This window comes from Camelina sativa, chromosome 11, assembly GCF_030686135.1.
Source record: "Camelina sativa cultivar CO46 ecotype springtype chromosome 11, ASM3068613v1".
Taxonomy (NCBI): Eukaryota; Viridiplantae; Streptophyta; class Magnoliopsida; order Brassicales; family Brassicaceae; genus Camelina; species Camelina sativa.
The window spans coordinates 35,169,855-35,186,574 of NC_141890.1; the positions used below are offsets into that span (position 1 = coordinate 35,169,855).

At 32.3% G+C, this 16,720-nt stretch overlaps 2 protein-coding genes across 4 annotated transcripts; both read right to left on the bottom strand.

The window, feature by feature from the left end:
• Positions 1-2,014: 2,014 nt before the first annotated feature.
• Positions 2,015-7,124, bottom strand: LOC104728601 (disease resistance protein RPS6-like). Of its 2 annotated transcripts, XM_087471280.1 has the most exons (8): positions 6,650-7,120; positions 5,432-6,548; positions 5,038-5,343; positions 4,522-4,929; positions 2,892-3,738; positions 2,512-2,799; positions 2,317-2,407; positions 2,015-2,202 (listed from the first exon to the last, which is right to left on the bottom strand). In XM_087471280.1, exons 1-6 carry the CDS (start codon positions 7,117-7,119, stop codon positions 2,789-2,791), a joined length of 3,159 nt encoding a protein of 1,052 aa, XP_087327406.1. In that variant the 5' UTR covers position 7,120; the 3' UTR covers positions 2,015-2,202; positions 2,317-2,407; positions 2,512-2,788. The 2 variants fall into 2 exon arrangements, with proteins under 2 accessions (XP_087327406.1, XP_087327405.1); XM_087471279.1 differs by having other exon boundaries at positions 2,512-3,738; positions 6,650-7,124.
• Positions 7,125-9,916: 2,792 nt separating this feature from the next.
• On the bottom strand, positions 9,917-13,131 carry LOC104724995 (putative UDP-arabinose 4-epimerase 4). Of its 2 annotated transcripts, none has more exons than XM_019232383.2 (11): positions 12,834-13,131; positions 12,080-12,251; positions 11,878-12,002; positions 11,657-11,770; positions 11,462-11,569; positions 11,279-11,370; positions 11,046-11,187; positions 10,858-10,952; positions 10,654-10,783; positions 10,433-10,577; positions 9,917-10,283 (listed from the first exon to the last, which is right to left on the bottom strand). In XM_019232383.2, exons 2-11 carry the CDS (start codon positions 12,138-12,140, stop codon positions 10,057-10,059), a joined length of 1,239 nt encoding a protein of 412 aa, XP_019087928.1. In that variant the 5' UTR covers positions 12,141-12,251; positions 12,834-13,131; the 3' UTR covers positions 9,917-10,056. The 2 variants fall into 2 exon arrangements, with proteins under 2 accessions (XP_019087928.1, XP_019087927.1); XM_019232382.2 differs by having other exon boundaries at positions 12,727-12,844.
• Between the last annotated feature and the right edge of the window lie 3,589 nt (positions 13,132-16,720).

A 16,720-nucleotide genomic window follows, 5' to 3' on the forward strand; every position in this document is an offset into this window, starting at 1 on the left:
TATTAATTTTTAAAAATAATTTGTATAAAGTATAATATTTAAAATGTATAATGTTTCCATTTAACTTCATAGATTATAATAAACAATGGGAAGTCAATAAACACTGAACTAGAGGTGAGAAACTTATTGGAGATATCTGATAAGCTCAAACTATAATATTCTAGAGGTACTTACAACTTTGTAATTGTACTATGTGGGATCAAATCAACTGAGACTCAAGATCATAAAATCTTATCATATAAAGCTTGGTTCTCAAAGTTAGTAACTAACTAGATCGTGACACGTGTTAGTTTTAACGATCAAAGATCAAAGTTAAAAACTCATCAGATCGTGACACGTGTCAATTTTAACAATCAGATATCACATATCAAAGTTAGTAACTCATCAGATCGTGACACATGTCAATTTTAACGATCAGAAATCACATTTTCAAGCTTGGTAAAACGATGCATAAGATAATTGTAATCTTATTATATTAAAAAAAAACTTTGTTAATCCTAAAAGGAAAATGATTGTACATCACTCTATATAAGCAAATAGATGATTACATTTTTTTCACCAAACAAAATAATTTCGACTAGATTTGTTTTTCTTGGTAAAATTTTCTTCTTTGTTTTTCATTAAACTTTTGTTTGACACATCATCTTTCTTGAACAAGTCTCGAAGGCATTTTGTTTGTTGTCTAATCGAAGCAACTATAGAAAAAAATTCCTAGATATTACGCAATATTTGACTTTGAAGTGTTAACTATGTTTCTTATGCATAATTTCTCACGGTTTTATTATTATTTCTATTAATTTGCAGGACAGGTAGCATAAAAAAAAATGAATACACAAATGCAAGATAACAACTGAGATTATATAAAACCATATCAACTAAAAAGAAAGTGAACCGCCGACATATAATAGTTGGCATAATTTGTTCATATAGACATTTTCTAGGTGGTGGTAAATAATATTTTTGTAACATACAGTATACCTAGGTATAAAAGTACACTTTTAATGGTAACATACATAAAAGATTTGTATATAGATATAAATCAGTGTATTATAGCAAAAAAAAAAATTATAAATAATGTACAATAAATTTTATTACATTTTTATTAAATTAAATTTTATTTACAAAATTTTAAAGCCGCACGTCGGGCGGGTCCTTATCTAGTAAATTATAGAGTTTTGTTATTACGCTAAATAAGATGATTTGAGTTGAAAATAACAATGCAAAATATTAAATTAAAATTTTGTAAATTCAAGATGATAAAACGCTAGGCCTAAGGCAATTCTCGGAAAATCACAGAATATTAATCAATTAACTAAAAAGGATTCAAACAATTAAAACACCATTCTTGAACTGTAAACACAATCATAATATAATTCAACTCTCACTGCAAATATTATCTAAGTTTAAAACCCAAAAATCCAAATTTCTTTTTAAGATCCAAGTTAAAGAACCAGCTTTGAAAACAAGTTTAGTTTGTTCACAAAATTATCCTAAGATCTTAACTCTTGGTGATCAATCGATAATTAATGTTAAAAACAACCTTAGCTGAAGAAAAGAAAGATAAAAAATCCCAATCAGAAATCAACTCAGTAAACCATGAAAGAAAGAGAATAAAGAAATAAGGAGTTCGAAATCTCTCTCAACAAAAGTGAGTACTGACTTGTCTCTCTCAAAAGCTCTTTGAATCTCTCTCTCAAAAGTTGCAGCCGAAAATAAAACATAAGAATTTCTAAAACCTAAAAAATCTATATATGTGCCCAAAACACGATATGGACTTATGTTGCAATTTTGGGACAACTTTGTAAATATTTAGAATTTGAAAAAATCCGGTTTTTTCTTTTCTCGCGGAAAATGTTTACCGACACCAATGTGGGAAGGAGTACTTCTAAGAACATGTGTGGTGGGAGCCTCTCAATGAGTCTCTCACACACAAAAAAATATATAATAAAAAAAAATTAAGAAAATGAATTAAGTGAATCTTTAAGAGACTTTGAGAACAGAGACTCACTTGACATGCCTCATCATGATTGGTTCTGGATTTTATTTAGAATTTAAATTTTAAATAAAAATAAAATTACACAAAATTTATTAAAATAATATATTTATGAGATTCATAGAGGTTCTTTTTACCGCACATGCACTTACTCATTTCATAGGTTTTCGAAGATTCACATTCAACAAATCAAAACTCCTTCATGTAATCTGCAAGAAAAAAAAATATATATATATCAATCATCTATTATATAAAAAGATCCTGAAAAATTAATAACATATATCTATTATTTTGCTTAGTTCATCTTAAATCTTATTGCTTACCCCCCATTTGCTTCACAAGCTTATTTTATTTATCTTGCGGTTTGGCAAAGCAAGTTAGTAATTTCTTGAATAGTCATCTTCCCAGTATAATCTGCAGAAAAAGTTTAGTCATTATAATATTGTATATCATCATTTCCGACTTAACCTACAAAGTAATATTGTATTTTTATAAAGCTTATGTCACATGTTTAGCACTCGCATTCTTTTCCTGCTTCTCCTTCTATCTACGGTGTTGTCTCCACATTCTTCATGCTTAATGCTGGTAAGCATTCCCTTCCTTCTTTTCTCTGTCTCTACACAACTGTCTCCAAGCTCTTCACTGTGTTAAGTTTCATTAATCATATTGTCTTCATCGGCTTCACTAACATGTGGAAGAGTATTTCCGTTGCCAAGACGTTTCTCCATTGATGAAAAGTCCTCGAAGAGGCGTATACCCCATCCTTTTAATGTGAACGTAGAATCACTACTATTACTAATATGAACCTGTATATCCACGTGATCGTAGTTTTGTTCATCTACAGAAGCATTGTCTTCGTTTAGAAGGATAGAGCACTCAAATATAACAAGGAAAATACCTTTCTCACTTTTCCAAAACCTACGTGGTCGATAAGGGGAATCAAAGTGGTTCCCAAGTCTATCTTTGAACCGACAAGCTACGAGGATGTCAAAGGTAAAATGACCATGAAGAGAAGATTTGGGATCAACCACGGCGCAAGCCTTAAATTTCAAAAACGGTTGAGAGGTAGAGGTGTGAAGTAGTGGGACATTGGTCAAACAAGTTCCAGTAGTACGGTGCGTGAAATATGAAAGCACTTCTTCACCTGACAAGGTCATGAACTTGGAATAAATTGATTGTCGTTGAAGCATAGCTTCTTGATCCAAGTTGAAGCAGTTGATAAAATTGTCCGGAAAATAAGATGAAGGCTGGTCGAGGCCGACAGTTAATGTAGAGTGAATGTTGTCTGTTGCCACATCACTTACACTATCATTCCAGCTATCTTTATTCAATGCTCCGCAGCCTGAAAAGTCAACTGTATGAAGATGTTTTAGTTTAGAAATGTGTAGGGATACACACCGTAATTTCTGACATCCATTCATACGTATGTATGAGAGCTTAGAGAATTTTGTGATCCACCAAGGAACCTCTTCAATGCCTGTTCGGGTTAGAGAAAGTTGGGAGATGTTGGTCGAGATATCAGGAAAAGTCCTCAAACGTAAGCATCCAGTGAGATCAAGGTGACAAAGAGATCGAATGTTGATGTGAATGGGAAGAGTCTCGAGATTCACGCAGTCTATGATTCCCAAATACTCAAGTTTATTGAAATTCTGGATAGAAGAAGGAAGCTCCAACAAACTTGGGATATCCGAGAGAAACAATCTCTCCAAAGTGGGAGACATCTTGGTCATGAGAGGTGTCAGCGGCTGAACCAAAGACAAAAAAAAGAAGAGCAATGTAGTAGAGATCAGATGTAAGATGAGCTTAACTCAAATGACTCTCGTTTCTTATAGTTTGGATCGCCTTATACAGCAATTTACTAATGTCAAAATTGTTGTTAGACTGGATAACAATGTAGAGTAAAAGAGCGGAAATGACAGTAATAAAGACTCAGGAAACTAAATATAATATATCAGAAAACAAAGATTTCGAAAATAATTAACTATAGTTTTTTTTTTAATCATGATTTTCTTATATTTCTACCTATGATATAAACTTTTTTAATAGTAATATAGTATATATACATAGTGACATGTCTTTATAGATTGTCGACAAAAAAAAAATGAAAAAGAAGACATGTTTATTCTGAAACTTACTAGTACATCATTACATAAGACTAGGGGACATGCGTTTGATGATATTTCTCTTGACAAACCACATCTAGAGTTTGTTTGATGGAGCAGAGCTAATGAGAATGCAAATAAAAATTATAATCAAAATCTTTTATTTTGATCGTTATGATATTTTATCTTTAGTCAAGCTATTTTATCTTTAGATTTGTGTTGTTTCAAATATATTTTTAATGGTTTTGGTGTTTCACCATATAGATATTCATGTGTCCTAATTAAATGCTTTCTAAATGTTGTTTTTGCGTTTTAACATGTTTTGGTATCGGTTGTTCAGAAAAAAAAAACATATGGCGGCATGAAAAGAAAAGTAAGGATAAGTACCTGGTTGCCAAAAAAAAAAAAAAAAAGATAAGTACCAACGTGTAGTCTTCTCCACAAATTCTCAATCTTCATTGTACGCATGCTAAGACTCAGAATATTTTCTAGACGCAAGATAGAGGGAAATTCTTCGATCCCTGTTTTGCTTAGAATGAGTTGTGAGATGTTGGTTGATATATCAGGAAAAATCTTCAACCGTGAGCATCCACCGAGGTCAAGCCTATAAAGAGATTGTAGGTTGATTCCGGTGGGGAGTGTCTCTAGACTTTTGCATCCTGCCATAACTAACCTCTTCAATTTGTTGAGATTTTGAATTGAAGAAGGAAGTTCCACCAAACTTGAACAATCGCGAAGATAAAGTGTCTTGAGATTAGTGGCCGTGGAGAGATCTGGAATTTCTTTCAAATTTCTAGATCTTTGCAAATCTATGTCCTTGAGCCCTCTAAGTGTCTGAAAAATAAGTAAGTTACACATCACTTGAAAATAATGTCATCTAAATTAATAAAATCCGCATTCTCATCTTAATACGAATAATAGTATAGTTTTGTAAAAACTTACCGGAACTCCTTCCCACAGCTTCTCGAGTTTGCTCCCTGGCATTTGAAGATTAACGAGATTTTCTGGACAAAAGTTAGAAGGCATATTTCTCATTGGGTATCCGTCCATCCTTAAAAGTTTAAGTTTGTGGGGTAAATAGCTAAAGCCTTCCGGTAAGTGCCACCTTACTTCTTTCTTCGGGTCCCAGTTCTTCGTGTAGACTTTTAAAGAAATGAGATTATGCATCCCTTTAAAAGCATTCTCATGTACATTGAGTTTATCAATCTCATCCATATCCAAAGTTATACCTAAAACCTTTTTAGTACCCTGAGATTAAAATTTCAATATATATCACATATGACATGACATTAACTTTATAGAGTGAGATATTTGAAAAGAAAACGAAAAAACTCACGGTATTATTTTCAAGTATATCACGTATATCCTTCGAATCCATAAGGAATTCCCGTTCTCCAGGTTCATTGGATTGAGCACGGACAATCTCCTTACCCATTTCTTGTAGCAAACAGTGCATCTCCACGATACCATATCTTACATGGATAAGAGACTTCTCAACGAGATTTTTAATCCCGATATTAATATCCAAGTCACTGTCTGCTAGAAACTGTTTGATATCACTGATATTTGTACCATTGAAAAGACATGCAACGTGACGAAATATTGCTTCATCTTTTTTGTTATTTAGCCCATCGTAGCTCACACTCAATGTTTTCTCAATCTTTCCATTCAACCTGTTACGAAGGCTAGGCAACATATCCTTCCAGTCCTCTTTGTCCCTACCCCTTAGATACAAACCCAAAATGTTAAGACCTAACGGAAGATTACCGGCACACAATGCAACTTCAGAAGCAAGCTCCATCAAATCATCAGGTGGACAGTTTTGCCTGAAGGCATATCTGGAAAACATCTCAAGAGCAAGCTCTTTAGATGGGATACATACCTCATATATATAATCAATCCCATGGGCTCTTAAAAAATGCTTTTCTTTTGTTATCACAATGATTCTACTTCCAAATCCAAACCATTGAGATTGACCTACCAAAGTATCTAGCACCATTTGATCTTCCAAATCATCAATCAAGATAAGAACTTTATGGTGCTTTAGCCTCTCTTCCACTACACCTAAACTATGTATTTTTATGTCATTTTTATCTAAAATTTCAGATAAGAAAGATCTTTGTAAGTGCAACTTTATATTGTAGTCGTCAAGGTTAGCGCTATTGTAAATTCTCATACTCTTTGATATGAAAGCCTTGTCTACATAAATACTACTTTGGAACTGATGGGACAGGCGACTATATAAAACTCTAGCAATAGTAGTCTTGCCAATTCCTGAGGAACCCCATATCCCAACCATCCTCACTTTCTCGGATTCCAGATGCAATAAGAGACTAATCTTTGCGATATGATCTTCTATTCCGACAAAGTCCTGAAAATCTTTCGATAGAGTTAAATTTAGTTTACCCAAAACATCGTTGGCAATTGCTTCAATCATGTTTGCTTCATTATGCCTAACAAGATAAAAGATCATTATACATACGAAACAACAAGTTCCATCTCTCACATGTTAATGTCTATAAGAAAAGATAATGGATTTATAAAATGTTTTTACCAACTTTTAGAATGATATCCAAGTATATTTGCTACTCTGGTCAACGACTGCCGCCAAAGTTTTGTTTCATCCTCTGCCCTATTATGACAAGTCTTGGCAAAGGCATCACCAAATTTTCCAGTTTGTTTTCTGACATGGGATGGATCCAGACCGTAGAAAATGGGTATAACTAGTTGACCTGATTCTTCCTCACATTTCACGATTTCCAATAACTCGTCTAGGCACCAGCTGGAAGATGGGTATTTTTCTGAAAACACGACCACCGCGATCCTTGAAGTCCTAATCGCTTGTTTAAGCTCGGGTTTGAGCGACTGACTTCTCTTGATCTCGTTGTCTTTGAAAGCCTTGATCAATTTCCGATCCAACTCTTTGAGAAAGTGGCTGAGGAAAGTTACGCGGACGTCTTCCCCGCTAAAGCTTGGGAAAACGTCGTATACCCAATTGGGAGAAGATGAGAAAGAAGAAGCCATTGGGCGAAGAAGAAAAAGCTGGTAAGTACTAGGCCTGGGATCTGAAACCCGAACCTGAATCCGACCCGAAATAGGCAGTTCGGTTTGGATTCGGATGGTATGAAATACTCGATCGGATTTAGTTTTTCTGAGATTTGGATATCCGATCGGGTTCGGGTATTGGGTTCGGGTAATACCCAAAATAAGTACAAAAATGCATTTTTGTGGATTTGAACCCAGTACCTTATGCATTAATTGGTGCATCATAAACCATTTTGTCACCTTACTTATTATGTCTTAGTATGAAAATATTAAATATTTATCTATATATATTTATACATCTGTAATCTAAAATTCCTAATTGACTTATTTTTTTCTTTCATAATCAACAGAAGAACTATAGAATCCCTAATCGATTTAAATTTTCATTACCCAGATCAATTTTATGAGAAATATGATAAGCAAATCTAAAAAATTGAGTGATAGTTTGTGGTGTTTGACTTTTGAGGAGTGAGTGAGATTGAAAACAGAGATAAATATGAATCATATCATATAATTTGCTATAGATGTTGTTAGATTTGGTAGAAGATTTGAAAGATTTGGTTCTTGACTTGGTGGCTATAGATGAATAAATCTAGGGTTTTTGGGTGAAGATTAGAGAGATGAAGAAGAGGGGTAAAAGAAAAAAGAGCTAGAAGGTAATTTTTTTTTCTCTTTTCACGACAAAAAAAAAAAAATTATGAATTTGGGTATACCAGAAATTACCCGAACCCGAAGCTAAATTACCCAAACCCGACCCGAAATTATGAAATACCCGATCAGGTTTTATATCTCTACATCCGAAAATCCAAAAACCCGAACATCCGAACCCGAATCCGATCGGGTACCCAAATGCACAGGACTAGTGATAACTGAGGGTAAAAACTTGAAAAGAAAAAAATTGCTTTCTTCTAATCTTTTTATATTATGTAAACATGTACACAAAAAGGGTTAGTCAAATCATTTTTTTATGGTAACAAAACCCAGATTATCAAGATGTTTGTTGGGTTCTGTAAATTTCATAGAAAATAAAAGGAAGCTTATTTAATAACACAGATCATCAAGATGTTTAATCGAAGGAAGTCAACGACGTCCATTTTCCACAAAAATAATGTAGATTAACACAAGAGGGAAAAAGTAAAGCCTAAAGTATTAGGTACCAATATAAACTTTTTTTTGTATGAGAGTATTAAAAATTACAAGCCCCAGTTAACATCCATAAACTAAAAATGAATGGATGTCACTCACATATCTAAAATATATCCCACCGAATGGACATTCATGGAGAGCAAAGAGACTAATTTGTATAATATAAATAAATATATAAGATTAAAAATCATTGATAGGACAACTCTTATTTTTAGCACATATTTAGATTACTTTACTACTAAATTAAGACCCGTGCTAGAGCACGGGTTGAAATTTATTTTATTTACATTGTAATTCTTTTATAAAATATAATTTATGTGATTATTTTTAAAAGTTTTTTCGATAAAATATTATGCAATAAAATTATATGCTTAATATGATGACTTGAAAAAGACACTTATTTTGTAAGTTTTATATTGTTAATGATTCTAGATAAGTATCCGTGCTATAACACTGGTTAAATTTTATTTTATACTAAATTTTGTATATTTTCTATTTTAAAATAAAATTTTAATATTTTGTATTAGTTTATATACATGAAGTTATTTCAACAATGTATATTCTACCAGTCATGAATGTCATTATAAGATATACTTTTGTGAATTTGGTTTTTAAAAAGCGAGTTATTATATTATGAGTAATTTAATATATTGTTATACTTTTTATTTTAATATACTTAGTTTTTTTTTTTAATTCTTTCATATTATAGTGACATATTATTGACATTGCTATAACAAACAAATTTAGAGTGTTTATAGTTTTCAACTTTAATTTCAAGTTTCAATATTTGAAAAATATTTAAAATAAATTATTTAAAGTTTATTATATTATATAAAATTATAAAATTCAACAAAAAAGTATGAAATTGAATTTATATATTCAAAATTTGACCCGTTACTCAGTAAAATTTTAATTCAATAGATATTATTTTTAAAGAATAATATTAATAAAAATTGAATATTTTATAGATTGAATCATTTATATTTGTTTTTAAAAATTCAACTTATGGTATATCCGGAAATAAAACTATTTTTTAATTATAAGAAATAATATGATAATTTATTTGTTTCACAAAATAGACTCATATATAAAAATGAGAGATGAAGTATAATAATAATTAACAAAATAGTTAGATATCAAATGATTTTGTTTGATGAATAATTTAATATAAAAAAAATTAATATGGTAAGTTAGATGATATCAAATGATTCTTTAGAATATTCTCTTTAAGATTTTTGGAAACAATAAATCCGGACTATATAAATAATATAAAAATTAATTTATAACCTGTAACCAGCTTATTAAAATTATATAGTCTACAAAACAATATTGTGTACTTCCGGTTTATTATATAGGGGATTTTCAAAATAATTTTATAATTTAAAATGCATATACTCCTCATCATCCTTTTGAATTCTTTACCTTAGCGAAAGCTACAAACTTTTCCATAAATCAAAAACCAGACACTTTTCCACCTATAAGACAAAACACTAGTCCAGAGAAAAAGCACAGAGAGTGTGTTTTGGTTATCTTTCTCCTCAAGCTTCACGATTCTCACTTCTTAGTAGTATTAATTTTTCTATCTTGTAATGAGCCACAGAGGCCCGATAACTTTTCTAATGTCAGGAAGTTTGAAAATGCTGCGTTTAATCGTTTATTCATTTCTCTCTGTATATAATTTATGTATTGTGTAATCCCTCAAAACATTATGCCAATCAAGAAGAAAAAATTGAAACCAAGAAAAGCCTTTTTAATATGTTTGCTCTGTTTTTAATAAGAAGCATATCCATGAGGATGAATCTTTTGCCACCTCCAAGCAACTTGAAGACTATCTTGAAGATTAGTGAACCGAGCTGTCCAGTTCAAATCTTTCAAAATCTTTGTGGGATCACTATAAACCTCTGCGTAATCTCCCGGTCGTCGAGGCAAGAAATCTACTTTGATCTCGACTCCTGTCGCTTTCTTGCACGCCTCAACGAATTCTTTAACCGATCTTCCTGTTTTACCAAACCACAAAACGGTTAGTCTCACATTTTGTAACTAAAATATTGTGCATTGAAATCAAATTATGGTACTTAGATGATGAATGGTTATAAGAAGAAGTAAAATAGAGTTCTTGTGTAGTAAAAATGCTAGAAGTCAAAACCTTTTCCGGTTCCAACATTGTAGATACCGACTTTTTGAGGCTGAGCTTTCTCGAGAGCCTTCACGTGAGCATCCACGAGGTCAGTCACATCTATATAGTCTCTAATGCAAGTACCGTCTGATGTTTTGTAATCAGTTCCTTTCACCTATCACCAAACCAATCATATTGTATAAACGATATTGCAATATATGATTATAGTAGATTTCTTAATGTTTTTGTACTTGAAGTCCGGGAATGAAATTGCGAGCTGCGTCAAAACAAGCACCAGAAATCCGTCCTTGCTCGCGAAGCTCGGGTCTTGGAGCTTCTCCTAATCTACCTCCTGGATCTGAACCAATCACATTGAAGTACCTGGCAAAGTTCATAAGATTCAGCCACATTAGCATAACTGTTTCATTGATCATAGAGTACTTAATGAACCTAACCTTAAAATCATAACCGCCATGTCAGAGTTCTTAGAGAAATCCAAAATCATATCCTCTGCCATCTTTTTAGCTTTTCCATAAGGATTAATCGGGACCTAAGTACAAGATATTTTGCATTAGAAGACAAGTACAGAAGATGAGTTTCATTTATATATCGATTGATCTAGTTCGAAATCAACGTTACTTACTTGTGGAGTATCTTCAGTTATTGGCATTTTATCAGGCTCTCCATATGTAGCACAAGTGCTAGAATAAATCAATGTCTTGACTTTATGTCTAGCCATAGCTTCAAGAACTTCTAATGTGTTTGATGTAATGTTATGGTAGTATCTACAATGAATAAACATATCAAACAATGAGACCGAAAAAATAAATTCTTGCAGTGATGTTTAGAACTATATAGAATGAATTAGGACTGTACTTTAGAGGATAAAGAGTGCTTTCTCCAACATAAGCTACCGCAGCAAAATGCATGACAGCGTCAAAAGCATTCTCCGAGAAGATTTTCTCGACCTGAAAATTGTATGCATGGTTAAGAATGAAAACACAAAAAAACATGCTTTAAAGCTTAACAAACATCAAAAGGTTATATATAAAGGGATACCGCTGCGGGATCTCCTAAGTCAGCATAAATGAACTGAAGCCTTCCCGTTTGCGGGAATAATCGCTGTAAAGTCTTAACAGCCCCGAGATTCCCACGCGAAAGATTGTCCTGTTGAGAAATCAAAAATTTAGTATATATCAAAAATTTCACCAGATACAGTTATTGAAAAGTTTGAAAATATAATCTGAATTATACCACAATGGTAACACGGTATGAATCTCTAAGCAGCCTTAAAGCGGCATGTGACCCAATATAACCAGCACCACCTGTGACTAACACATGCGTCACTCCTTCCTCTCTTTGAGAAAACTGAAAGCAAACACAACAAAACCACATAGAAAACATTAATTACAGGAGTGTAAAAAAAAGCCTTTAATTAAGGTGTGTTTTTTTTGAGTATGAGACGATGGTGTTACCACGCTTGGAGATGTGAAACTTGAGGCTTGACTGATCACAATAATGGCTAAGATTATAAGTGAAGCTATCAAGAGAAGCTTTCCAGTAAGATTGTTCTTTGTTTTAGGTTCTAAGCAATCCATTTCTACAAAACTCAAAACAATTCTCAGACCAATTATGATATGATTAACAGATATTGTGAAAGAGTAATAATCTCTCTACCTCCAACAGACAAAGGTCTTGTGTTTCTTCGTTGTGTTCTTACTCCAGAAGAATTTAGCATTGAAAAATTTCAACAAATTTCCTCTGGTTTTAGACTAGAGACGAAAGCAACATATAAAGTCCCACAAAAATCAGTATCTAGCAACATTGAAGTTCATGTTGCTGGAGATTGCTGCAAAACAAAGGAAGAGTTTACACACAAAAAAAATAGATATATACAACAGACATACACAGGTCAAAGTTACCAAATGCTGCATACATTTATTATATGCATGGAAAAAAAAGATAATAAAATATGTTGCAAGTGGGACATAAAGAACAAAAAAAAAAAAAGTTGAAATTTGTGATAACATTTCTGTAAGAAAATTGAAAATAAATAGAGTTTTTTTTTACAGTCACCTGTTAAAATTATTCATCTGTTATGTTATAATAAATAAAAATGTTTAAAAAAAATACTTTTAGATTTTTATTCAAAAAAAATTTGCACAGGGAAAAGAACAGAACAGAGTAAAACAAAATGTAAGAATAGTCATCAAAATTGACTACAACTCCGATCAATTTTCGATTAAAAAATTGTGATCCGACACTGATTCAATTGAATAAAACTAGGAAAAAAATCAGAAAATGGTTTATAATCATTAAAAAACCTATTAAGAAGATTTGTAATGTTGATGATTGATGAATATGATGAACTTGATCAGATGATAAACATCTAAATTATGCCCACAAACAATAAAAAGAGAGATTTGTGCACCTGAGAATTGTGAGAATGGCGAGAAAAACAGAGGAGGGCGATAAAAAAGATGGTTTTGGAGTATGAAACGGGCGACTGTGTGAGAGAAACTCGTGAAGAGCAAAAACGTAATAGAGACGAGAGGAAGTCTGAGAGAGAGAAGAAACGTGAATTGCAAAAACGAGAGCACGACTATGACCTCGTCGCGCACTCTCTTTCTCTGTTCTACGTTTTTTTTAATAATATATATCTGGTATTATATGGTATAGAATATATTATTTTAAGATCATGTAAATAATTTTTTAGTGTTTATCTATTTAGAAAGAAAAAATGTAATAGCTATCTCTTTTTTATACTGCTGTGATTGTTATTTCGTTTATTTCCTTATATATGCATTTTTTTAAGAAACTTCATACTTAAATTTGTAAAAAAAATAAAATTGTTGACTTGAAAGTTTAAAGTGGACATTATTAGGATTTAATTTCATAAAGTAATCTGCATATAAGTTCATAATAAATAATTAATAAAAAGGTAGCAAACACATAAAAAAATCAAATCTTATGTTTTGCAAATATACTAAATAATTTTGTAGTAAACATATCTCATATAATGTCAAACAAAAAACAGCATTTTAGATTTTTTTTTTTTAAAAGTTTCTTTGTAGACATAATAATTTTGGAAAATAAAAAATATACGAAAAGGAAATAGTTTGACAAAAAACATTATATGATATAATAAACAGAGTGTGGCGGGACAAAGTCAAGTTTCTGAAGGAGATTGCGAGGGAGTTCGTTACAGCTAGCAGGTCGCAGACGGGTGTTGGTAGTGAGCGACGGGAGATTCTGGTGAAGTGGGTTGCTCCACAGGAGAGATGGTTTAAGATTAATATTGATGGCGCTTCTCGTGGTAATCCTGGTTTAGCAGCTGCAGGAGGTGTCATTCGAGATGCGGAAGGAGGGTGGTGTATAGGTTTTCTTTTGAACATTGGTCGTTGTTCGGCAACATTGGCGGAACTATGGGGTGTGTACTATGGCCTTATTCTTGCTTGGGAACAAAGAATCATAAGGGTTGAGTTGGAGGTTGATTCAGAGACAGTGGTAGGGTTTCTTAGTAACGGGATCAGAGATTCTCATCTACTATCTTTCTTGGTACGACTGTGTCATGGCTTTATATCAAAAGACTGAATTGTCCGTGTGAAACATGTATATAGGGAAGCTAATTGTCTTGTCGATGAATTAGCTAACTATGCGTTTACTTTGCCGTTAGATTTTCATTTTTTTAGTTTTGTTCCGAGTGTTGTGGAGTCGCTGCATTCAGATGTTTTGGGACCTGCGTTTTCTCGAAGAATTCATTTGTAAACAGTTTTGATTTCTCTTGAATAAGATTCTTCGGGAGGTTTCTCCCTGCAGATTACCAAAAAAAAAAAACAGTATGTACTATTTTTAACATAGGTAAAATAGAAAACATTTTTCTCACAAAAAATACATAGAGTAAAAAATCTAAAATACGATTTGATGGGAAATCCCGAGTAAAGATTCCCAAATGGACAAATATATTTTCCTTTCTGAAAAATAAATGATTTTTTTTTTTTCATTTTTCTTCTAATTAGTATCTCAAAATAAAATAGATAATTTAATATTTTTCGTTGGCCACCTAGCCTAATTGTAAAAGGGTGATGAATTAGATTAGAGTTTAGAATAGCGAATGCGGAGTGGCTAACGACCCTTTAGTTTAATCAAAGTCAAACAAGAGTTTATAGTACAAATTATTGATGAATGATAAATGGAAGTAAAATAGGTGCCGGCTGTTTAGTTGTAGCGACTGCCCAACTATCTAACGTGTTTGGCCATCGTGGTCAAATCAAATAATTTCATCCTACACATTGCACTTTTTGTCAACTACATTATGCAATTGTTTTATCATTTTTAACATATACATGCGACTACTAACTTGGAGTTTAGTCATTTGTAGACGTTGATTCTTCCTTATATATATATATATATATATATAAAACGTTGATTCTTTGCAGTGTTATATGGAGTTCGGTCATATGTAAACGTTTGGTTTTTGAATTATTATTTAGTAATTATTTATGGTTTTTATATTATTAATCATGTTCATAATTTTTATATTTTTCATTAATATAGTTTTAAGTATATTTATATATATATTTTGTAATTATATATTACATTTATTTTGGTAATTTTTGGTTTAATAGTTGTTGTACCCGCTCATAAATCTTCCGTAATTGGTTAAACTAACTCATGTGTAACTAATGATTTTTCTAATTAGGGCCTGATTGGTTCAAATGTTGCAGTTGCGGTAGTGGTTGCGGTTGCGGGAGATTGCGGAAGTGGACGATTGCGGTTTCAAGCGTTATTAAGCGTTTTGAACGACTGGTTTAGCGGTTTAAAATTGGTGCATTTGCGGGAGGTTTACGACTGGTTGACCAGCGGATGCAATAGCGGTTGGAATATAATAAATGTGATATCTAATATATAAATGTTTAAAAACACCAAAAATTTTATTAAAATTTATTAAAATAATAATTATTCAAAAAAAATCATATTGAAATACTTATTCCTTTATGCATTTGGCTTTTCACCAAAAAATTAATCAAGTAATTTGATAAATGACAAAACATATGCTTTAGATCGTAGATCTTTTCTCTTTTCTCTTAGATCGTGGGTCAGTAGTTGCATCGGTAGGAATGGTCAAGTGAGAGTTGTGAAGAGTCACTGGTGATTTGTTTTAATATTTTTCACAAATAATCTTATTTTCTTAAATTTCTGATGAAATATTATATTTATTTAGATTTTTTTGAACTTATGTGCGATGTGCCAATAAATTTATATCAAGTTTTTTCGGGTTATTTTTAATTGGAATATTATTTTCTTCTAATTGTTTATTTTATAATCTCTGCAATCGTATCCGTACTTCATTTTCTCCCATCCTTAATGACTAAAATGGTTAGATAGAAAATATAACAAAAAAAAAATTCATTATCATTGATATTTTTTAAGTTATTTTACAAAAAAAAAAAAAAAATCCAACCGCAATCGCCCGCAACCGCAAACACTTACAGGAAGCAGCTTTTGGAATTCAGTGATTTGGAGCGGTTGAGAGCGATTTGGAGCGGTTGGGAGCGATTTGGAGCGATTTGAAGCGATTGGGAGCGGTTTGTGTAATTGGTTCCAATCGCTAGTAACCTCTACCACCCGCAAACGCAGCATTTGCGGGAGGTAGCGGGAGAACCAGTCAACACCTTAATATAACATTTTTGAGAAAAAAACAAAATAAAAGAATTGATGTTAAAAAAAATGTTTTTCTTAAACAATGTCATGTTAAACCCGATAAATTAATAGAAGGTTTTGGCTTTTATAACTAATCCCATCCTCAAACCAAAAATAACAATCAACACGCAGCAAGCAATGCAAACAACAAACAAAATATACTACAACGAGTATACGCAAACAATATAATTATATGTGCATGCAATCATCTACTCAATCGATCCACCTAGGGCCCTGCATATTGACCTTCCCTTACCATCATTCGTGAACACCTATAAAAGTAGCCACAAAGGCTAAACAAGTACAAAACATCACTACGTTCCGAATTACATGTTGTGGTGGTAACTCAGGCTACATCGTCATGCAGCACTCAACCATAGGTTGCGAGCCCGTTCTCTCCGAGTCTTCGTACCGTTCGTATGTAGGGATTAACCACTATGCACACACTACTAGCGTACATCCTTTGGGAAGCATCAAGTACGCTACTATACTATCACGCACAATCTACTATTCATGAAACAATAGTATCTAACAAGTAAGCAATCAATAATATAGCAGTCAGGCAGCATAACGACAATGCCACATAACATCCAACATCACGGGTATACTATCTCG

What these genes read in the sequence shown, in the direction of transcription:
- LOC104728601 (XM_087471279.1), bottom strand. Translation starts at nt 7,119, where the DNA reads ATGGCTTCTTCTTTCTCATCTTCTCCCAATTGGGTATACGACGTTTTC. An exon ending in AGCTGTGGGAAGGAGTTCCG is followed by an intron (nt 4,930 to 5,037) that starts GTAAGTTTTTAC and finishes CTTATTTTTCAG; the next exon opens with ACACTTAGAGGGCTCAAGGA. An exon ending in ATTTGTGGAGAAGACTACAC is followed by an intron (nt 3,739 to 4,521) that starts GTTGGTACTTAT and finishes TCTTTGGTTCAG; the next exon opens with CCGCTGACACCTCTCATGAC.
- LOC104724995 (XM_019232383.2), bottom strand. Translation starts at nt 12,140, where the DNA reads ATGCTAAATTCTTCTGGAGTAAGAACACAACGAAGAAACACAAGACCT. An exon ending in AAGACCTTTGTCTGTTGGAG is followed by an intron (nt 12,003 to 12,079) that starts GTAGAGAGATTA and finishes TGAGTTTTGTAG; the next exon opens with AAATGGATTGCTTAGAACCT. An exon ending in CATACCGTGTTACCATTGTG is followed by an intron (nt 11,570 to 11,656) that starts GTATAATTCAGA and finishes ATTTCTCAACAG; the next exon opens with GACAATCTTTCGCGTGGGAA.